Here is a 24,546-nt window from a genome sequence, read left to right on the forward strand (position 1 = left end):
CTACATAAAATATGGGAGCAGGCTCTGATCTTACCTCTCCTCCGCAATTCTAAAGTCAGTGTCCCAACATCATATACTAAATATATTTTTCCTATATTCCTAGGTTTTGTGGTATTCCCCATTGTCATCCATGGAATTATTATAAATAACAGGATTGGGTTTTTGCATTGTTGTTGCACTGGTTGCAACAGATATTCTTGTGCCCACTACCAAAATGATGCAAACTATAGGTCTTTATTAAATGCAGTATTTCTAAGCCTAGTACGCTCTCAACATCCTTCCTTTCCAAAGTTTCTTTGCTAAATATATTTTTTCTTTTTTTTTTTAATTGAGACAGAGTCTCAATTAAAGTGCAGTGGCGCAATCTTGGCTCACTGCAAACTCCGCCTCCCGGGTTCAAGTGATTCTCGTGCCTCAGCCTCCCAAATAGCTGGGATTAGAGGTGTGCGTCATGATGGCCGGCTAATTTTTCTATTTTTAGTACAGCCGAGGTTTCGCCATGTTGGCCAGGCTGGTCTCGAACTCCTGACCTCAGGTGATCCACCCGCCTCGGCCTCCCAAACCATTGAGATTACAGGCATGAACCACCGTGCACAGCCTGATAAATGTATTTTCAAGTTTATTATTCCAGATGAATGCTAAATTCCTTTGTAAAGTAGTTCTAATCCTACTGTAATCTTTATGATAATTGCTTTAAATCTGAGAACTGGTATTGAATGTCAGTCTTATCCCAGAAAATCAATGTTTCACCATTTACTCAAGTATTCTATTGTAAGTTTTGAAGGATTTTTTTTTTTTGCCTTTTTAAAAATGGAAATCATCTATTTCCCAGATAATGCTAGGTTTTATATTATATATTTCTGCTATAAACAGAACACTTTTCCACTGAATTTTCTAACTAGCTGCTGCTGATAAACAGGAGTGCAATCAAATTGTATATTTTGTATCTAGCAACTTTCTAAACTTTAAAATTCTAAGATTATTATAGTTGAAATATTTAATGTTTCTAAATATATTAATTTCTTTCCAAAATTCCTATCTTATTTATGTTTATGTTTTCCTGCAATCACCAGAGAGAATGTGTGTCTCCTTGGACCCCTCTCCAATCAATCTGTACCCTCTTCTGGCCTGTAACAGTTTCTAATCATTTCCATATTCAAAAGAAAAAAAAAAAACAAACCTTGTCTGGCCCTGTGTTCTTTTTGAGCTTCTGTTGTCCTCTTCCCTCCCCACCACCCTCATCTCCTTCCCTTAACCACCAAGGTTCAAGAGCCATCTACATTCGCTACCTTCACTTCTCAGTTAAATTCACTCCTTATCTTACTGCAATATCGCTCTGTCCCCACCTTTCCACTGGCAGTGCATCTCAGATATCCCAACAGCCAAACCAGACTCCTTTCTGACCCTCATCATGTTTTCTGTTGCTGTTGATCTTAATGAACACTCTTCAAACTCTCTCTTGGCTGCTCTAAACCCCTTCTCTCGAGGTTCCTTTTTATCTCTCTGGCTGTTCTTTTCTCTGTTTGCTCTGTTGACTTTAAGTGTTCCCTGTGGTTTCCTTCTCAAATTTTTACTTCTTCTTTTTTTTTTTTTTTTTTTTTTTGAGACAGAGTTTTGTTCTTGTCCCCCAGGCTGGAGTGCAATGGTGCAATCTCAGCTCACTGCAACCTGTACCTCCCAAGTTCAAGCAATTCTCCTGCATCAGCCTCCAGAATAGTTGGGATTATAGGCGCAAGCCACCACACCTAGCTAATATTTTTGTATTTTTAATAGAGACAGGGTTTCACCATGTTGGCCAGACTGGTCTCGAACTCCTGACCTCAGTTGATAGGCCCACCTCAGCTTCCCAAAGTACTGGGATTACAGGCGTGAACCACCACACTTGGCCAAATTTTTACTATTCTTATTCTACGTGCTTTCCCTAGGTAATTACATTTATAGCTTCAACTACTACTATAATTTCCAAATCTATGATTTTAGCCAAAATCTCTAGGTTAAGGTCCAGATTCACAGATCCAAGTGCCTATACTACAAGTTTCCACTTGTATGTCCCACAGGACTTTAGCACATCTAAAAATGGATCATTTCTCCTATCTCTAGTTTCTACCCCCAGCCCCCAACAAATCTGCCCTTCTTATATTTTCTACCAAGTCACTCAAACCAGAAACTAAAAGGAAACGAAACCTAGAACAAAAACCTCACTTGCTCTTCACATATAACCAATTAAATGTAGAACACATGAGTTTATTTCCACTTTCTGTAAAAAATCTACTAAAGTGATGGTAATTAAGGAATAAAAAAGATACATGCCCCAAAAGACAAAGAGAATGGGAGAACAGCAAGAAAAAAATGTTAGTTAAATTTTAGGAGGTGAAAAGTGAATGGACTTGTGGGAACCAAGAACAGAGAAAACTGAAACCTAATTGTACAAGGTGAAGAAGGGGAAGCCACAAGAAGCAAGTCAAACTACCTTGCAAAACTCCAAAAAGGCTTAGGAACTGGAAGAATCACATACGCCACAGGGCTGAAAACGGGCAATATTAAAGTCTGTATAAGGAGCATTTAGCTACCACGACTTCTCCCAACCTCACCTTAGCCTCAAGAGAAATCAGGTAATGTACATTCTAGAAAGGTTGAGGTCCTGGGCTCTGGAAATCTCAGTAGAGTTGAGGACAGGGTGGAGGTGAGAAGCCACAATGAAAACTGGGGGGTTCAGTGTACACTGGTATGCTGAACAGTGAGATTTCTCTATCCTCCACTCCTACTTGCATCCTCTCAGCTCTGGTTCTCAAGATACGGTTTAGGCAGGAACTACTCTCCAGGCAGCAACTACTCTCCAAGCAGGAACTACTCTCTGGAAAAGCTGACCAGTCCAAGAGAATATTTCTGCAGAGAATGACAAGTGAGGATCCCCATCCTATCATCCCAGGCTGAACTCTATCAGTTCTCAAACTCCTCCTTCCAACCACCCAACCGGACATATAATTCTGTTATTTAATGTTTCACTCTTAAATATAAACCACAGCAGAGATCTCTAAGTATTTGAGGAAAACTTCCACATATGGTCACCAAAACAAACAGGGAAGGGGAGAACTCAGAGAAAAAGAAAAAATAGGAACAACATGGGGCAGGGAGGAAAATAAAACTTTAAACATTTAGAGAGAAAGATATACAGTATTACAGACACAAGTAAAATCTCAAAAATTTATTCCTACACTTCCTTTCTCAGAAAGTTACTGGCCTCAGTACTCCCACAAAATGAAGGTTGAGGCTGGACTCAGTGGCTCACACCTGTAATCCCAGTACTTAGGAAGGCAGAGGCAGGATAGCCTGGGCAACACAGCAAGGCCCTGTTCTTCATTTAATTAAAGACAAAAAACAAAAAACAAACAAAAAAAACACGCCGGGCACAGTGGCTCACACCTGTAATCCCAGCACTTTGGGAGGCCGAGGCGGGCGGATCACGAGGTCAAGAGATCGAGACCATCCTGGCCAACATGATGAAACACTGTCTCTACTAAAAATACAAAACTTAGCTGGGCGTGGTGGTGGGTGCCTGTGGTCCCAGCTACTTAGGAGGCTGAGGGAGGAGAATTGCTTGAACCTGGGAGGCGGAGATTGCAGTGAGCCGAGATCGTGGCACTGCACTCCAGTCTGGTGACAGAGTAAGACCCCGTCTCAAAAAAAAAAAAAAAAAAAAAAGAGGTCTAACTATGAAAGAAAGAAAAATGATGAATCTATAAATAAGATCTACAAAAAAAAAAGAGGCCCAAAATTCCCAGTATGAAGATGAGAGAAGTCCTGGTACAGTAACTGTGCAGCAATACAAGAGAACTAGTCCTGATGAGAACAAAAAGAGAAGGGCCTCAGGAAAGGTATCAGCAAGGGGGAAAAAAAAGGACTTTTGAGGGTCCTACCAGAAATACTCAGGCTGGACTAGCAGAAGTGCATAGAAAACTAGGCAAAAGAAAAAATAAAGCAATAATTATTGCAAATCATAAAAATTTATGTAAGAAATTACATGTAATTATTTTTTAGCTGTGAACAATATCTACATAAAAATAACTATGTAAACACTGAATACAGATCGAACCAGAAGTTGTGATACAACCCTACTGAAAATCCGGAAGAAGAATAAGTGTGTATTGAGGAGAGTGGGTATGAGACAAATCATTTTTCAGTGAAGAAAGTTAGTTGCTAATGACTAAAAAAAAAAAAAAAAAAATCAGGTAATAACAGTATAAACATGGTATTCAGCTATGGAGGTAATAGGAAAGTTAAGAACCAGACGTGGAGAAGGGAAGCACATGGGACTGTTTTTCACTGTAAGCCCTGAAGTACTACTTAAACGATGCACAGCTATTAGTTTGATTAAAAAATTAAAAAGCAGCTTACTTTTAAATCTCAGAATCACTACAGGCCTACAACAAATAGCTTTTTGATCCTTTTCTAAATGCAGATTTAGTGCAAAAAGGTTATTAACATCCCTATTAATCACTTGTGCCCTTTGTTATTTATAAAATATCTATTACTCTAGGTAGCTTTATAATAATGACAATGCTGGCAACACCATTAGTAATTTTTTTTAAAAATCATCACCAGCAGCTACCATTTACTATTTACAAGGTGCCAGGAAATGTATGAAGTGTTTATGAACATTATTTCTCTTAATCCTTACTCATCAATACTATGATGAGTAAATGGGATCAGAAAAGTAAAGTAATTTGCCAAGACTATATAGCTGGTAAATGAGAAAGCCTGGATTCTAACCAGGGTGGCCATTTGTTCCAGTTTTTCCAGGACAGTTACTGTTTGCACTTGGTGTTCTGGCATAGTGATCAATAGTACTCTCAACACTATCCCGGACAGGATGATAAATTCTATGGTAACCCTAATTCTAACTGACTCCAGAGCTTGTTATTAACCACTAATCTATATTGCCTCTCCCAGGAAAGGAGGAGAGTGGAACAACACAGTTATTGGTATAAGCAACTCTGTAGGTAGTCACCAATTCTTAAGGTGTACGATTTCTTCAGCTAAGACATAGTTTATACAAAGCAAATTAGGAAATTGTACCAGTTCACTTTTTAAATTTATTTTTATTTTTGGAGACAGGGTCTCACTCTATTATTGCCCAAGCTGGAGTACAATGGCATGATCATAGCTCACTGTCATCTCAACCTTCTGGGCTCCAGTGATCCTCCCACCTCAGCCTCCCAAGTAATTGAGACCACAGGCACACACCACCATACCCTGCTAATTTTTTTACTTTTTGTAGACAGGGTCTCACAATGTTGCTTAGGCTGGTCTCCAACTTCTAGGCTCAAGTGATTCTCCTGCCTCAGCCTCCCAAAGTGCAAGGATGACAGGTGTGAGCCACCACGCCTGGCCTCTAAAGGAATTGAATTACCTGTCCCAGCAATGCCATGAGACGAGATGGAGGCACCACACTGACTTCACCAGCTAAGGCCTGGGCAATTGCTGCTCTTCTCTTTTCTTTGCTACTTCCATCTGGGTATGCCTGAAAAAGGAGAGGATGTAGCATCATTTCCAAGAAGCAACAACAAGATATGAGTGTGCTTACTTAAAACAAACAAGCAAAAGCATACACAGAGGAAAATGTGAAAAGAAATTACCCAGTTAAAGAAGGGATTAAACTAATTTAGTTTTTGAAAATGACTTCCCAATTCTGTCCACTTGCATTTCAAAAGTATGAGTTAGAGAAAACTGAGGTCAGCCAATCCACACTATTATTATTTTTTCACTGAGTTCCTGGCCAAAGGACACACTGCTATTTTTCTGAAAAGAGTCCAAGTAAACCATATTAAACCGAGTTGTTTTTCCAGTTTTTCAAAAATTTGCAGAACCAAGAATTCTTTTATATTCTTTAGTAATTTCTTAAATGGCTCCCAGCACAGAAGTGCTTCACCACCTCTAAGTTAAATCCCATCCTGGTGATCTAAACTCCTTTCCTTTATCCTCATTTTAAGTTTACTTTGACATTCCATTATCCAGTGCCTATTAAGTTTTTATTCCTCCTGAGAAAATACTTGCAAACTAGTAACCAGAATACGGCCGGGCGGGGTGGCTCATGCCTGTAATCCCAGCACATTGGGGGACTGAGGCGGGCAGATCACCTGAGGTCAGGAGTTCGTGACCAGCCTGGCCAAGATGGTGAAACCCCGTCTCCACTAAATAAAAATAGAAAAACTAGCCGGGCCATAGTGGTGGGTGCCTGTAATCTCTGCTACTCGGGAGGCTGAGGCAGGAGAATTCCTGGAACCCAGGAGGCAGAGGTTGCAGTGAGCTAAGATCGTGCCATTGCACTCTACCCGGGGCGACAACAGTAAGACTCCATCTCAGAAAAATAAATAAATAAATAAATACCCAGAACACAAGGCCAAGTGTGGTGGCTCATGACTGTCATCCCAGCACTTTGGGAGGCCGAGGCGGGTGGATCGCTTGAGGCCAAGAGTTTCGAGACCAACCTGGCCAACATGGTGAAACCCTATCTCTACTGAAAATTCAAAAATTAGCTGAGTGTGGTGGCACACACCAGTAATCCCAGCTACTTGGTGGCTGAGGCACGAGAATTACTTTAACCCAGAAAGTAGAGGCTGCAGTGAGCCGAGGTCATGCCACTGGACTCCAGCCTGGGTAACAGAGCTCTGTCAAAAAAAAAAAAAAAAAAAACCCAGAATATATAAGGAGCTCAAACAACTCTATAGGAAAAAAACCTGATAATCCAATGTTTAAAATGGGTGAAAGATCTGAAAAGACGTTTCTCAAAAAAAAAAAGACATACACAAGGCAAACAGGTTTATTTAAAGGTGCTCAACACAACTGATCATTAGAGAAATGCAAATCAAACTATAATGAGATATCATCTCACTCCAGTTAAAATGGCTTTTGTACAAAAAGGCAGGAAAGAACAAATGCTGGTGAGTAAGTGGAGAAAAAGGAACCCTCATACACTATTAGTGGGAAAGTAAATTAGTACAACTACTATGGAGAATAGTTTGGAGATTCCTCAAAAAACTAAACATGGAGGTACCATATGATCCAGCAATCCCACTGCTAGGTACACACCCAAAAGGAAATCAGTATATCAAAGAGATATCTGCACTCCCATGTTTATTACATCAGTGTTCACAATAGCCAAGATTTGGAAGCAACCATTAATAGATAAATAAAGAAAATGTGGTACATGTACACAATGGAGTACCACTAGCCATATAAAAGAATGAGATCCTGTCATTTGCAACAACATGGATATAACTAGAGCTCATTATGGTAAGTGAAATAAGCCAGGCACAGAAAGACAAACTTTGCATGTTCTCATTTATTTGCAGGAACTAAAAATTAAAACATGGAGATACAGATATATGGTTATCAGAGGCTGGGAAGGGTGGAGGTGGCAGGGTAAGAAGGAAAGTGGGGATGGTTAATAGATACAAAAAATATAAAGAATAAATAAGAAACAGCATTTGATAGCACAACAGGGTGACTATAGTCAATAATAATTGTACATTTTAAAATAACTGAAAGAATTGAATCCTTTGTAACATAAAGGATAAATGCTTGAGGTGATGGATACTCCATTTACCCTCATTATGCACTGCATGCCTATATCAAAATATCTCATGTACCCCATAAATATATATACCTACTATGTACCCCCCCCAAAATTTTTTTAATCCTTTTTCCTCCTATTTTGACAAACCTCCAGTGAAAGGCTGGGGGGTGGGCAGGAAGAATGAAACTATACAGATAATAAGGTTTTGGAAGAATAAAAGACTATCTATCATCATGCTCTACTAGTAAGCATAATCAGCTAAGAAGCAAAAGCACAAGCTTCTAGGGACTAAAAAGGCTAGAATGAAACTGCATTTGTTAGGGGCAAGACACACAAATGATCAGTGAACATACCAGCAGTCAGGCAGCACTTCGGGGAGGGCTAATGTGGAAATGACATCAGAATAAAATTTTCTGTACCAACCAACACACAATCCTCTAAAATGAGGTGTGTAGAAGACTCTCAAATAATCAGAAAACTGAGTAAAATTATTCTTTTTTTAACACATGCAAATTTCAACCAACATATATAAACAGAGAAGCATCATTCTCAAAAATTAAATCAAAATCACAAAAAGTATCCAATAAAATGATTTAAAAAAAAAAAAGATGTTATTATATTTCCAAAGTTGACAAAAAGTTCCTTTACATTACCACAGTCATACCTCACGAGGATCAAAGTAAGACCTGGCCAAAAGGTTCTCCAGATGAATATATCGCTCTGGCTGTGTTTGTTTTAACATGATCATGGGATCCGTCTGTCTCAAAAGTGACCTGGCAGCACCCAATTCACGGAGCTCTATCAATTCCAGAACAACCTGAACAATTAAAAAAAAAAAAAAAACAGATGTTCCAACACATTCTCTTATTAATATTTTTCAGGAAAATATCTAACAGAGATATGGCCTGTCAAAGTGATTTCCAATGCCAGGAAGTGCCCCTTTCCCTTTTCACTAGCAATTTCAGGTGGACAACTGAAGTAATTATAAATAGTAACTTCGGCCAGGCTTGGTGGCTCATGCCTGTAATCCTAGCACTTTGGGAGTGGTTCAAGATGAGTGGATCACTTGAGGTCAGGAGTTCAAAACCAGTCTGGCCAACGTGGTGAAACCCACTCTCTACTAAAAATACAAAAAAATTAGCTGGGTGTGGTGGTGTGCGCCTGTAATCCCAGCTACTTGGGAGGCTGAGGCAGGAGAATTGCTTGAACCCGAGAGGCAGAGGTTGCAGTGAGCCAAGCTCACGCTACTGCACTCTGTCTCAAAAAATTAGTAATTTTAATCCTTCAAACTCTATCTATTTTTATCTACCAATCTCCCCTCCTCTCAAGCTTCTTGCTCAGAATGTAGATGCCAAAGAAAGCTAAAAATGGGAATATCCCCATGGGCTCCAGAGAAACCTTTCTCCAGTTACCAAAATTTTATTTGGGAATTATTGAACTCATATGGATTATAAAGAAACAAACTGCCCAGACACGGCAGTTCACACCTGTAATCCCAGCATCTGGGAGACCAAGGCAGGTGGATCACTGAGGTCAGGAGTTGGAGACCAGCCTGGCCAATGTGGTGAAACCCCGTCTCTACTAAATACAAAAATTAGCCGGGTGTGGTGGTGCACGCCTGTAATCCCAGCTACTCAGGAGGCTGAGGCAGAAGAATCACTTGAACCCGGGAGATGGAGGCTGCAGTGAGCAGAGGTCGCACCACTGCACTCCAGCCTGGGCAACAGAGTGAGACTCCGTCTCAAAAAAAAAAAAACCCCGAAAACAAAAACAAAAAACCAACTTCCCTACTTTTACTTCAAATTACAATCTTATTTCCAAAAAGTCTACTCTCTGTTTTATAATCACAAATTTGTCTGATCTTTGTCCTAGGTTCTTGACTTGGAGCTTCTTGGAATTTAACCAGTGATAGGGGTATCTTTGTTACTCCTGGGCCCCTTGAATCACACCTGGGTTTGTGCAAAGGAAATGGCTCAGGATAGGTAGGAGCTAGTTACCAGAAAGACTAACTATGTGATTAGAAAGTTGAGGCTCTCTTACGCCTATAATCCCAGCTCTTTTGAAGGTCAAGGCTGGCGAACTGCTTGAGCCCAGGAGTTTGAGACCACCCTGGGTATTATGGTGAGATCCTGTCTCTACAAAAAAATGCAAAAATTAGGCAGGCGTGGTGGTGCATGCCTGTGTTCCTAGCCACTCAGGAGGCTGAGGCAGGAGGAAGGATTGATCCCGGAAATGGAGGATGCAGCAAGCTGTGATCTTGCCACAGCACTCCAGAGTGGGTAACAGAACAAGACCTAGTCTCAAAAAGAGGAATTTTAATTTGGGAAATCTTGGATTTTCTGAGAAGGGAGAAAAAATACCATGTCAAGCCTTGCCATTGTAAGTTTTATGGGCTGATGCAGCCCTACTGTGCTTGAAGGAACGCTCGCTGACGCTTTTTCGTCAGAGAGCTGGCCCACAGCAAACCAACCCACGGAGATCAGCATCTCCACCACTCTCACCTGTTCATAGAGGTCAATGAGGGTTTTGTCTGGCAATTTCAGAGACTGGATAGCCTGCAACACAGTATCCCAATGGCCACTGTTAATGTCAGCCACAAAACTCTCAATGCTGTCCACAGTATTCAGAGACACAGTAGTCTCCTCCTGCAAGGTGGCTAACGCCCGATGTAAACTGTTCTCCTTCAAGTACTGCATGATAAGGCGGATCACACTGAAAGAAAACAAATCATTCAGCTCAGGGATTCTCACTCACCAGAGGTCAAAAACAAAGCCTACCAAGCTCCTACTCAATCACCTTCCTTTATCATTTCTTTATCATGTGAGTAACATTTTCCAAAATCACACAAGCTAAATTACAAGGGGACCCCCCCAACCATAGAGACACTGGGGTTAAAGGAAGGGAAATCATTTGCCTAATGTCTCAGTCAGCTAATAAGGGAGTTGGTATCAAGGTGACTATCTTATTTCCTAATTCAGAGCCTAGTTTCCTATTCATTCCTATAATTATATTGTAGCACACTTCACTGAATTACTTTAAATGACTACACTAGTCATTGATACAAAATAATCTAAATGAGGCTAGGCATGCTGGCTCATGACTGTAATCTCAGTACTTTGGGAGGCTGAGGCAGAGAGATTGCTGGAAACCAGGAGTTTGAGACCAGATCAGGCAGCTGTGAGACTCCATCTCTACAAATTTCTTTAATTAGCCAAACATGGTAGCACGTGCCTGTAGTCCCAGCTACTTGGGATGTTGATGTGGGAGGATCCCTTGAGCCCAGGAGTTCAAGAGCAGCATGGGCAACATAAGGAGACCCCTTCTCTACAAAAAAAAAAAAAAAAAAAAAAAAAAATTAGCTAGGCATGATAGTGTGTGCTTGTGGTCCCAGCTATTTGGAAGCTAGGGTGGGAGGATCGCTTGTATCCGTAAGGTTGAGGCTGCAGTGAGCCGTGATCATGCCACTGCACTCTAGCCTGGGAAAGAGAGCAAGACCCTGTCTCAAAAAATAAATAAAATAAAGCCTATGAGGTAAGTTTACTTCCCAATTTACAGATGAGAATTTGATCAGATAATAGAGATAGTAAGTGGAAAAATCAGGACTCAAACTGGCAGTGTGGCTCTTGAGCATATATTCCTGAGAAGAAAGCAAACACCCTCTTCTTTTTTTTTTTTTTGAGAAAGGGTCTCACGCCCATTCACTCAGGCTGGAAAGAATGGTGGCGGGATCATGGCTCACTGCAGCCTCGACTTCCTGGGATCAAGTGATCCTCTCACCTCAGCCTCCCGAGTAGCTGAGACCACAGGCACGCACCACCACACTGGCTAATTGTTGTATTTGTAGAAACGTGGTTTTGCCATGTTGACCATGCTGTCTCAAACTCCTGGGCTCAAGTGATCCACCCGTCTCAGCTTCCCAAAGTGTTGGGATTACAGGTGTGAGCCACCGCACCTGGCCCCTCTTCTTAAAAACAACTATAAAAGAGAACTGATTGCTGCTACTGTAAGTATCTTTTTCTCTCATGGACCCTTTATGAGGTATGCAGGTCTCCAGACTTAGACCCCTGTTATTCTGGTATGATACTATCTTCCTTAGCACATTTCCATTGACTTCCATTTTACACTCCCAAAATAAGTCATCTCTCTCCTCAAACACCTCACATTTGACACAGACAAAATCAAATTCCCTACCTTCAAACACGAATGAATGCATAATGAGTTAAAAGCTTTGAAGACAGTCTGGGATTTGAATCAAAGTTATGTGACCTTGGACAAGTTGGTTAACATCATTTCAGTATTTGCCGAATGTATAAACCTCCCTTCCTCCTATGAAGTCTCCAAAAGCCGGGCGTGGTGGTTCATGCCCGTAATGCCAGCACTTTGGGAGGCCGAGGTGGGCGGATCATCTGAGGTCGGGAGTTCGAGACCAGTCTGACCAACATGGAGAAACTCCGTCTCTACTAAAAATACAAAATTAGCCAGGCGTGGTGGCACATGCCTGTAATTCCAGCTACTAGGGAGGCTGAGGCAGGAGAATCGCTTGAACCCGGGAGGCAGAGATTGCAGTGAGCCGAGATCGCGCCATTGCACTCCAGCCTGGGAAACAAGAGCGAAACTCCATCTCAAAATAAAAAAAGTCAAGTCTCCAAAAAAGGTCCTCTCCCTCCCTTACACTCAGAACACAACAGTTATGTCTGTTAATTTAATTATTATTAAGTATTGGCAAGGACAGGTGGAGGATGGAGTTCTGGAAAAGCACACTAAAGTCTTCTTTAGTCACTACTTCTCATTCCCTATTCCCTGAAAATTTTTCTTTCTAGCCCAGTCTCCAGAGTCTGCCTCTCCTTTGCGGTTACAGAGAGCTCACAGACAAACCAAAATTCAGTGCCAGATCAGGCCTGAGACTTGTTCATTCATTCCAAAAGCTAGTTGTTCATCCATTCCAAAAGCAATTAACTCTTCCTCTAAGGTACGCAAGACACTGAGACCACAAGGAAAAGGAGCTCCTAGGCACCGACAAAGCTAGTTTGGGGTGAGGTTATCAAACAGTGACAACAATGAGTGAGAAATGCTAGGCAGAGGAAAGCAAAGGGGCCGTATGTGCACAGAGACAATAAATCACATTGCATAAGCTCGACAGGGAGAGAAGCAAGGCTTAAAAGAGACCTATCCCCGTGTGCAGATTCAATTAGACTGGAGTCCAGAGTGGATCCTTAATTTGGTCAATCACAGCGCGTCAGCAGTCGGCCAAGGACAGAACTCTGGTCTGCAAGGTGTGTTTTCCCCACCCCATGCCACCTCCCTCGAGGCTTTGGGCTTCTCGTCTGAGAGCTGCTACTTTCCTGTGGGCCCACCTCCGAGATAGCCAGATCCAAGATGCTTCTTTGGGGGCAAGGAAATGGCCCTCCATTCCCTAGCCTCTCGGATGCCTTCCCCCGAGTATCTTCCGCCCCACACCCTTAACCTCTGGGCCCCCGGCACGGCGGGAACATCTCCACCGCAGGACTCACTCCGAAGATTCGATTTCGATCGACATAGCTGTATTTCTCCGGGAGCAGGCCCCAGTTCTTCTTCAAGGCCGGTCGCACAACACACAACGACACCTCCGGCGGACGCCTAACGTCACTTCCGCTTGGGTCGGCATCTGGCGCCCGCCCTTGAGATAGAGTGAACAAAAAGAAGGCGAGGTGCGCGTAGGGGCGGGGCCCTCAGGGGCTGTCAGAGGCGGAGTTTATGCCTCTGCCCCAGAGAAATAAGCTCCAGGAGGAAGACTGTTTAAAAGTAGGCCAGGGTGGCTCAAGCCTGTAATCCCAGCACTTTGGGAGGCCGAGACGGGCGGATTACGAGGTCAGGAGATCGAGACCATCCTGGCTAACACGGTGAAACCCCGTCTCTACTAAAAAAATAGAAAAGACTAGCCGGGCGAGGTGGCGGCGCCTGTAGTCCCAGCTACTCGGGAGGCTGAGGCAGGAGAATGGCGTAAATCAGGGAGGCGGAGCTTGCAGTGAGCTGAGATTCGGCCACTGCACTCCAGCCTGGGCGACAGAGACTCCGTCTCAAAAAAAAAAAAAAAAAAAAAAAGGTAGGCCAGGGCCGGGCGCGGTGGCTCAAGCTTGTAACCCCAACACTTTGGAAGGCCGAGGCAGGCGATCACCTGAGGTCGGGAGTTCGAGACCAGCCATGACCAACATGGAGAAACCCCGTCTCTACTAAAAATACAAACTTAGCCGGGCGTAGTGGCGCATGGCTGCAATCCCTACTCAGGACCCTGAGGCAGGAGAATCGCTTGAACCCAGGAGGCAGAGGTTGCAGTAAGCCGAGATGGCGCCATTGCACTCCAGCCTAGAAAACAAGAACTCAACGTCTCAAAAAAAAAAAAAAAAAAAAAAAAAAGCTCTGGGCGTCATACAGCTCACAAATGCGCTGAACAAGAAAAGCGCTGGGGTGGAGCGCAGTGGCTCACGTCTGTACTCCCAGCGCGCGCTTTGGGAGGGAGGCCGAGGCAGGGTGGATTACCTGAGGTCAGGAGTTCGAGACCAGCCAGGGCAACATGGTGAAACCCTGTCTCTACTAAAAATACAAAAAATTAGCCAGGCTTGGTGGCGGGGGCACCTGTAATCTCAGCTACTCGGGAGGCTGTGGCAGGAGAATCGTTTCAACTCGACAGGTGAAGGTTGCAGTGAGCCGAGATTGCACCATTGCACTCCAGCCTGGGCGAGGAGAGCAAAACTCCGTCTCGAAAGAAGAAAAGAAAAGTAGTGGTGATCAGATTCTAGTAAGAAAAGCGAGGAAAAAAAAAAAAAAAAAAAAGGAAAGAAAAAGCACTGGTTTAGAAAGGTCGCTCTTTTTTTTTTTTTTTTTGAGATGGAATCTAAATCTTGCACCGTCGCCCGGGCTGGAGAGCACAACAGTGGTGCGATCTCAGCTCACTGCAATCTCTGCCTCCCGGGTTCAGGATATTCACTTGCCTCAGCCTCCAGAGTACCTGGGATTACAGGCTTCTTGCCACCATGCCCGGCTCATTTTTTGTATTTTTAGTAGAGATGGGGTTTCGCTATGTTGGTCAGGCTGTTCTTGAACTCCTGACTTCGTGATCCGCCTGCCTTGGCCTCCCAAAGTGCTGGGATTACAGGTGTGAGTCACTGTGCCCGGCCAATGTTGCTTTCATTTGATGTAGTTAGTTGATTCGATTTCAGATAAGGCTGAATATGCAATACCTGATTGGGATATTAATACATTCGAAATCAACATAACACTAGCCAAAATTTATAGGAAGAGTTACTTGAGGGTTTTGGTTGGTTGGTTGGTTTTGCGTTTTTTGGAATCAAGGACTCGCTTTGTTGCCCAGGCTGGAGTGCAGTGGCTCAATCATGGCACACTGCAGTCTCAACCCCTCCGGCTCAAGCAATCCTCCCACCTCAGCCACCCAAAGTGCTGGGATTACAGGCATAAACCACCACTCCCCGTCACGGGACTTTAGGTCAAATACATTATTACGTTTGTAGTGACAAATGAAATGAGAGATATCAGTGAACTTCATACATAAAACCTATTTTTAAATATTTTATTACCATTGTATATAAATTGTAAAAATTATTTGCAGCACAGTAGTAATAAATCTGGCCAGGCGCGGTGGCTCATGCCTGTAATCCCAGCACTTTGGGAGGCCGAGGAGGGTGGATCACCTAAGTTCAGGAGTTGGAAACCAGCCTGGCCAACATGGTGAAACCCCATCTCTACTAAAAATACAAAAATTTGCTGGGCAGATTGGTGCACGCCTGTAATCCCAGCTACTCGGGAGGCTGAGGCAGGAGAATCCCTTGAACCTGGGAGGTAAGAGGTTGCAGTGAGGCGAGATTGAACCACTGCACTCCACCCTAGGTGATCGAGTGAGACTCCGACTCAAAAAATAATAAATAAATAAATAAATAAATAAATAAATAAAATCTATGTTCTGAAATTACACATTGAAATGATGTATTTGGAGATTTCCTGATGGCTTTCAGTCTTATCTGGTTCTGTCCCTAAAGGTCTGCCACACAACTTGTCCAAAGCCTCTTAAATACTGCTTCTTTTTTCAAATCATCCTCTATTTCCCATCAATTCTTGAAGGACATGGTCTCCAAGGTCTCAAATGTTTTAGAGTCTCCATGCTTGCCTTGACATGTGGTGAGATATCAAGATGGGTTATATGATTTATGAGAACTCCTTCACCATTCTATCCTATGACACCACAAATGTATTATAACCTCTTCCTTGAAAAGAAGACCTAGCTCATCACAGCAATAGTATATGCCCTCATTTTCTCTACCTAGTACATGTCATGTTACTCTTTCTTAAATTCAAGTTACTTCTCTATTTTGTTGACACAAATAAATCTCTATGATTACTTAACATCAGGTTTTATTCTAATATCCATCACACCTCTGCCTTCATTTTGAATGGAATGGCTTCTCTTCTTATGGCTCCTATTACATCCAAGCTTGTTCATTATTTATAGATGTGAACATCTTATTGCTTAATTATATCTTTTGTAGTAACACCCTAGGATTTCGATATTGAAATACATATTACTGTATTTTATAACTAAGTTATTTTTATTTTTCCTATATATTTAGCATTATATTGATTTTTTTGATTATTGCTGGCATTGCAAACCCTCCTCATTCATGTTTATTCTGTAATAAGAAAGTGGAATATGACATTTTTGTTACCATGTATAATGAAATTACAATCTTTACCTAGTTGGGGAGGGTTTTTTTCCTTCCCTGCACTGGTTGCTTATGTAAGTCTTCTATATTCCAACAATCTATCCATTTCCATGCTTTTCCCATACGCAAAAGTATAGCTTTTGTCACCTTGCTGATCTCTTGTTCACAAGTTGATAAATTTTGCCAATTCCTAAAGATCAATTTGCATAGGAAATTTTGTTTTTAACATTAGACAAATGAGGTCTCTCACATCTCTCCATCCATATATAAATAAAGAAAAAAGTAGGCACACACATAGACAACTTCTAAACTCTAAACCAGGCAGTTGTATTTACCAAGAATCTTTCCACCGCATACTCAGAGGCTGGATCACAACCTCCTAGACCAAATTTCTAGTGAACAAAAGTAACCCAGAGGGAAATCCGGTCTCCAGATCCACCCCGCTTTCCGGTAAATGGGCCCCCTCCCGTAAGTGCACGTATCAGCAATCTATCTCTTGAATCCAGCAGAGGGCAGGACAGTCACAGAAAAACTACCATTGTAAACCTGGCCTCCAAATGTCTAACTGGTTAAGGAAAAGAGATGGAGGGGAGAGAGATTCTTGGTCCTGTGGGTAAAGGAAGTACTGTAGAAGGGCAAGTCAATATTTGAGTGCCAAAATGGGGCAAAAGGTTGGTTTTATTTTCTATTAAACTAGACCAGTTTCATCTAACATGATATAATAAGGCAAAGCAGAGAAAAAAATCACATAATTCTATGTGCTCTTTGCAGGACATGAATTTTTTTTTTTTTTTTTTTTTTTTTTGAGACGGAGTCTCGCTCTGTCACCCAGGCTGGAGTGCAGTGGCCGGATCTCAGCTCACTGCAAGCTCCGCCTCCCAGGTTCACGCCATTCTCCTGCCTCAGCCTCCCGAGTAGCTGGGACTATAGGCGCCCGCCACCTCGCCCGGCTAGTTTTTTGTATTTTTTAGTAGAGACGGGGTTTCACCGTGTTAGCCAGGATGGTCTCGATCTCCTGACCTCGTGATCCGCCCGTCTCAGCCTCCCAAAGTGCTGGGATTACAGGCGTGAGCCACCGCGCCCGGCCTGCAGGACATGAATTTTAAGTTATGAGAGTTAAATGAGTTAATACATACAAAACACTTACAATAGTGCCTGGCATGTAGTGAGCACCAAGTAAGAGTTTGTTTTTGTTGTTGTTGTTGTTGTTGTTGTTGTCGTTGTTGTTGTAGAGACAGCGTCTTGCTATGTTGCCCAGACTGGTCTTGAACTTCTGGCCTCAAGCCATCCTCCTTCCTCGGCTTCCCAAAGTGCTGGGATTATAGGTGTGAGCCATCGTACCTGGCCTATTATTATACATTAAGATGTCAAAGCCCTTCTATTATTTACGTTTCTTACTACAATAAGAAAATAAATACTATAAGTCAAAATAAAGTCTAAAACTGGTCCGTTTTGGAGTGAGGAACTCCTCTCTTTAGTGTGATACTGCTCTCACAGATGGGCTTGTACCCTGCTCATGCTCCACCAGCTGGAAGCTGGCTGGTCTCCACTAGTCCACTTTGTCTTGACCCCTGAAATCTCTGTCCATGTCTCACTGGCCAGTTCAGCCTCTGTGACACAAAGCTGCGATGGTGTGTGTAGCCAGCATCTCCTTTCTTTGCACAGAAAGGGTTTCTCCCTCAAGGCTGGAGCTCAAATGGGAGGCCTCTTTCCCACATCATGACTTGTTAGCACTTGTGGTTCCAGAGGCTTCCCTTAGCACACCTTTGATCTGGGATCTGTACAAACAGAATCCACAGGGCCAAGCCACAAGAGCACCAGCAGCTACCTGTACTTTCCACACAGGGAAAGTACTTTCCCACTGTTGTCCTTTTTTTAAAATGGCATCTCTCATCTCCCTACTCAGACTGCCTTTCTACTTTCCAGGGACTCTGGGGCACAGAATAAGTCCTTAACTTGTATGCCTGGGATGCTTGATCTTTCTTTCACAAGACAGAGGGGAGGATTCCAGCCTCCTTCCCCATTTTATCCCTACCCTTAGAGCCATCTGGGATTCTCCATAATCTAATTGCAATGGACGATTTTGGGGGTGTCTGGCAAGCTCACAGTTCCCCTTTCTTCCTTCCTATCATGTATAGTGGGAAGAGAAGTACTTTGATAAAATGTGGCTGTCCGCGACCCCACCCTGTGGTCACTAGAGATACACACACAGGAACAGGTAAGAAATACACATATAGGCATGTGCACATACACAGGTAAGAAATGCATATACAGAAACACGTAAAATAATGCAACAGACATGCAATCTTTGACACACACAAAGACAAACACACACCCACAATCCTGTGGCTTAAGGAAGTAAGATTTTCCCCCGGGTATTGTTTTTCTTGTTGACTCTGGTCACTGTGGTGCCCACGTGGCACATCCACAGTTCTTAGAAAAAGAACAGAAACACGAAGCCTCTCCCAAGTTAGAAACAAAGGCCCTGGCACAGCCCAGCCCTGGCTCACCAGTCCAGGATGTCTGTCCTACCTTCGTCTCCCTGGAACTGTAGTTCTGGCTCAAATGGTGCCCCGGGGTATCTCAGCCAAAAAGAACAGAGCTTGCCCAGGCACTGAGTGTCACTGGGCCAGCTGGCCCAGACCAAACATTCAAGCTCTGATGCTCAGAGCCCCCACCGTCTGCAACCCAAGCATCTCTTTCCCAGACAGGCCAGCCTTACCTCATGTAGCAGCCTGCTGTGGGGTAGGGGCGAAACCAAGGGTGAGGAGGGTGAGGTTGGAGAGATAGGTTAGAAAATGGGGTTGGGGGGCAAGAGGTATGACTAAGTAGGAGGGTGACATGTTTAAGTTTCCACGTTTGAGTGCCCAACACCTAGAATAGTGCCTGACCCACAATAAATGTGAATGGCTCTGGTAGCTTCATGAAAAAGCTTCCCTGATGGCAGGAAGCTCAGTCAGGAGCATCTGATCAGATAAGAGTTGGGTAGGGGCTTGCTCTAGGGCTGAGGATGAGGTAGGAGTGAAAAGAGGAAAAAATGGAAGTGATTGTGGATGTGATAAGAAAGGCTGGTTAGGCCAGGCACAGCGGTTCCTGCCTGTAATCCCAGCACTTTGGGAGGCCGAGGAGGGTGGATCACATGAGGTCAGGAGTTCGAGACCAGCCTGGCCAACATGGTGAAACCCCATCTCTACTAATAATACAAAAATCAGTCGGGTGTGGTGGCAGGCGCTTGTAATCCCAGCTACTCGGGAGGCTGAGGCAGAAGAATCTCTTGAACCTGGGAGGCAGAGGTTGCAGCAAGCCAAGATCGTGCCACTGCACTCCAGCCTGGGCGACGGTGAAAAAAAAAGGCTGGTTAGAGCTGAGACACTGGGCTCTGACTCATGCTAATTAAAACAGTACTCAGGCAGACATAGAAAGCCAGCTTGTTAATTTACTGTGAAAAATATACCTGTCATAAGGATGGGAAATATATGTATCAGCATAGGCGTTCCCACCAGCATACAAACATGCTCTGGTATCTCACTCTTACAATTCTTCCTTGACCTACATCATATCTCTTCATATTCTACCTCATTTCTTTGCTTTCCTTCATAGCCAAACTTCTAGAAAGAGTTGCCCCCAAAATTCTATTTCTATTCCCTTAACCTGTTCACACCCACCCTATTCCAATATGACTTTCATCTCTACTATTCCACGAAGTCTTCTCATGTCAAAGTCACTGATGATTTTTCTGTTGCCAAATCCAACAGGCTTACCTAGGTCTTCACCTAGAGAATATTGAGACTCAGCAGGTTAGAGTTTCAGTTCTTGAAATTTGGTCCAGCCCCCTCATGAGGACAACTGGAAAATATAAAACAAATCTGCTTATAGGCATAGAAGAGAAGATAAATTGGTGTTTGGGACTACTTTTTCCCTAGAGGGTATTTGTCCATGCTCGAATGAATGACCAGAGGAAGATGCCTTTTTTAAACAGGAGGACAGTTATTGAAGTTAGGGCTAGCCAAAATAAGAAGCCCTGGCCGGGCATGGTGGCTCAATTCTGTAATCCCAGAACTTTGGGAGGCCAAGGTGGGCGGATCACCGGAGGTCAGGAGTTTGACACCAGCCTGGCCAACATGGTGAAACCCCATCTCTACTAAAAAAATACAAAATTAGTTAGGAGTCGTAGCGGGCGCCTGTAATCCCAGCTACTCAGGGGCCTGAGGCAGGAGAATCGCTTGAACCTGGGAGACGGAGGTTGCAGTGAGCCGAGATTGCACTGTTGCACTCCAGCCTGGGCTACAAGAGCAAAACTCCATCTCAAAAAAAAAAAAAAAAAAAAAAAGAAGCAGCCCTAATAAACCTCCCCGAGGTGAGATATGGAACAGCTGAACCTTGGAAAAAGGGTGAATTACAGGTGGACAGACCCTAATTGGAATCAGCTTCAAATCATCTGAATCCCTGCAACTGGAATAAGATAATTCTGCAATGCCAGTCACTCCGAAGAGCCTGGCAGAAGCAAATTTAAAGCCTTTCTGGAGGAAGACATCACAGGCCTCAACTTATTGCTATAAGCAATTTTTGGCATTGCATTTTGCAAATATAATTTATGGCTCATGAAGAGATAATACACCTTGAATGAAAACCAGCAAAACCAGTAGATGATACGCAAAAATTCTTTTTTTTGAGACCAAGTCTCACTCTGTTGCCTAGGCTGCAGAGCAGTGTCGTGATCTCGGCTCACTGCAACCTCTGCCTCCCAGGTTCAAGCAATTCCCCTGCCTCAGCCTTCCGAGTACCTGGAATTACAGGTGTGCACCATCATTGCCTGGCTAATTTTTGTAGTTTTAGTAGAGACGGGGTTTCACCACGTTGGCCAGGCTGGTCTCCTGACCTCAGGTATTCCGCCAGCCTTTGCCTCCCAAAGTGCTAGGATTACAGCCGAGAGCCACTGTGCCCAGTCAAAAAGTCTTAAACCCAGAAGATACAACAATCCTAAATTGCTAAATCTCTAATAATATAGTCTCAAAGCACAAGACATAAGAATTGATAGAGCTACAAAGACAAATAGAAAAAGCTACAAGCCTAGTGGGAAATTTTCAACAAGCAAAGAGTATAGAAGATTTTATTTCAAAATTCATTAAGGTAGGGCCGGGCATGGTGGCTCACGTCTGTAATTCCAGCACTTTGGGACGCTGAGGTGGGCAGATCACGAGGTCAGGAGTTCAAGACTATCCTGGCTAACACGGTGAAATCCCGTCTCTACTAGAAATACAAAAAATTAGCCGGGCGTGGTGGCGGGCACCTGTAGTCCCAGCTACTCGGGAGGCTGAGGCAGGAGAATGGCGTGAACCAGGGAGGCGGAGCTTGCAGTGAGCTGAGACTGTGCCACTGCACTCCAGCCTGGGCAACAGAGCGAGACTCCTCAAAAAAAAAAAATAAATAAAAAGATTTGAACAATACAGTTAACAACTTTAACCTAACAGACATACACAGAACACTGTCCCCTAAAATTCTGACTACAGTAGTCCCCCTCTTATCCACAGTATCCTTTTCCCTGGTTTCATTAATCCATGGTCAACTGCAATCTGAAAATAGGTGAGCATAGTACAATAAGATATTTGGAGAGAGACATTTTTAGTAGAGACTGGGTTTCACCATGTTGGCCAGGCTGGTCTGGAACTCCTGACCTCAAGTGATCCACTCACCTTCGCCTCCTAAAGTGCTGATTACAGGCCTGGGCTACCATTGCCAGCCTTTCTGTTGTTGTTTTTAGACAGGGTCTTCTCATTCTGTCACCCGGGCTGGAGTACAGTGGTGTGATCATGGCTCATTGCAGCCTCAAACTCCTGGGCTCAAATGATCCTCCTGCCTCGGCCTCCCAAAGTGCTGGGATAATAGACATAAGCCAGTGTGCTTGGCCACAAAACTTTTTTCTTTGGACATAATTATGAGATTGAAATAAAGAAAAAGATTTTTTCAGAGATGTGAAAATCTAAGGAGGATTATGCGTAAGGAAAATTACCTACTAATTTCACTCATGAACATAGATGTAAAAATCCTGAATAGTAGATTAGCCAACCAAATCTTGCTATACATAAAAAGGTCACTACATAATGAGTAAATTGTTTCTATTCTAGGAATGCAAGTTTGGCTTTACACTTGAAAACCAATCCAAGAAATTTACCCCATTAAAAGAATAAGGGAGAAAAATCATATGATCATTTTAATAGATGCCAAAAAGCATTTAATAAAATTCAACATCCATTCATGATTAAAACAAAACAATACAAAACAAAAAAACTTAACTCTTACCAAACAAGGAATAGAAGGGAATTTTCTTAGTATGATGAAGGTCTACATAAAACTATATCAAATATCATTCTTAACTACATCAAATACCATTCTTAATGGTGAAACTTTAGTTTTCCTTTAGAGACCTAGACTTGGTATAAATGAAAATACCTCTACTACTTCTGTTCAACATTGTAATGACAGTCCTAGACAGCACAGGAAAGTAAGAAATAAAAGCTTTGAGACTGGAAAGGAAGAAACTTTTTTTTTTTTTTTTTTTTTTTTTTTTTGAGATGGAGTCTTGCTCTGTTACCCAGGCTGGAGTGCAGTGGCGCGATCTCGGCTCACCACAAATTCTGCCTCTCAGGTTCAAGCGATTCTCCTGCCTCAGCCTCCCAAGTAGCTGGGATTACAGGCACACGCCACCATGCCCAGCTAATTTTGTATTTTTAGTAGAGATGGGGTTTCGCCATGTTGCCCAGACTGGTCTCAAACTCCTGAGCTCAAGCGATCTGTTCACCTTGGCCTCCCAAAGTGCTGGGATTACAGGTGTGAGCCACCATGCCCGGCCAGAAGAAACATCATTTAAAGATGACAGGAAATCTTTGTCGAAGATACTTAGAAAATCCAAATGAATGTGGAGAAAATTATTAGAATTAATCATTAAGGTTACTGAATACAAGGTCAATGTATGAAAATTGTGCTTACATATACGAGCAACAAAAGAAAAATGTATTTCAAAAGGCTATCATTTATTTAAAAATAGTAAAACTAGACTGGGCACAATGGCTCCCGGCTGTAATCCCAGCACTTTTGGAAGTTAAGGCAGGTGGATGACTTGAGCCCAGGAGTTCGAGACCAACCTGAGCAACATGGTGAAAGCCTGTCTCCACAGAAAATAGAAAAAAATAGCCAGGCGTGGTTCCATGCACCTGTAGTTCCAGCTACTCAGGAGGCTGAGGTGGGAGAATCACTTGAGCCTGAGAGGCGGAGGTTGCGGTGAGCCAAGATCATGCCACTGTACTCCCCACTGGACGACAGAGCAAGATCCTGTCTCAAAAAATAAAAAAATAGTAAAAATATATACAATACCTAGGAAAAAATAATAAAAATGTGTAAGATCCCTGTGAAGAAATGAAAGAAGACCTAAACCAAAAGAGGATTCTATCTTGTTTATAGGTTGAAGGCTCGATGTTTTAAAGATATCAGGTCTCTTACAGTGATCCATAGACTCACTGGCATTTCAATCAATATCTCAAAAAGTTGGGTGATTGTGGTGGGGTTTTTTGGTGGCTCTTGATAGGCTAATTGTAAAGTTCATATGGAAATGCAAGAACCAAGACACTCAATAAAAAAAGAACAACATTCATTAAAAAGGTGTACTAATGAATACAATGTGGTAGTGAGACAACGATAGATAAATGAATCCATGAACTAGAATACAGTCCAGCGACAGACCCTCACAGGAAAGGACACTTGCTTTATGACCAAGGTGGCATTGTAGTACAGTGGGGAAAGGACAACAGCTTTCAATAGATAGTACTGGGATAATTGTGGATGTCCACAAAAAAGCAATTTGCCTAAAGTTCCCCAGTGGCTATGTGGTGAAGCTGTCTTTATTTTTTATTTTTATTTTTTTATTTGTCTTGAGACAGAGTCCACGCCCGGCTAATTTTTATATTTTTAGTACAGACATGGTTTCAACATGTTGACCAGGCTGGTCTCGAACTCCTGACCTCAGGTGATCTGCCCGCCTCGGCCTCCCAAAATGCTGGAATTATAGGCATGAGCCATCATGCCCGGCCTGAAGCCAAGACTTTAAACCCAAATGTAACTGGCTCTAAAGTCCATACTCTTTACATTCAGCCAATCACCGTATCACCTCCCAAAGATGTCGTTAGCAACAAGCCTCCCAAGTTACAGAGGTGTTTTGTGACCCAGAAAATGCTGTGACTACCTGCGGAGGAGATAATTACTGCC

At 42.9% G+C, this 24,546-nt stretch overlaps 1 protein-coding gene across 2 annotated transcripts in view; it reads right to left on the minus strand.

Annotated features, from left to right (window-relative positions):
• The window catches only part of LOC105485657 (SMU1 DNA replication regulator and spliceosomal factor), a 35,380-nt gene extending 22,153 nt beyond the window's left edge, over nt 1–13,227 (minus strand). The window contains exons 1-4 of one of the 2 annotated variants that reach the window (XM_011747990.3): nt 13,087–13,227; nt 10,078–10,288; nt 8,241–8,393; nt 5,411–5,521 (exon numbers count right to left, since the gene is read on the minus strand). In XM_011747990.3, coding sequence (XP_011746292.1) covers nt 5,411–5,521; nt 8,241–8,393; nt 10,078–10,288; nt 13,087–13,112 — 501 coding nt within the window. In that variant the 5' untranslated portion in view covers nt 13,113–13,227. Of the gene's footprint in view, nt 1–5,410; nt 5,522–8,240; nt 8,394–10,077; nt 10,289–12,930; nt 13,002–13,086 lie in introns of those variants that run through there. The other variant, XM_011747989.3, reaches the window with a different exon arrangement.
• Nucleotides 13,228–24,546: the final 11,319 nt, after the last annotated feature.

Source organism: Macaca nemestrina, chromosome 14 (assembly GCF_043159975.1).
Source record: "Macaca nemestrina isolate mMacNem1 chromosome 14, mMacNem.hap1, whole genome shotgun sequence".
Taxonomy (NCBI): Eukaryota; Metazoa; Chordata; class Mammalia; order Primates; family Cercopithecidae; genus Macaca; species Macaca nemestrina.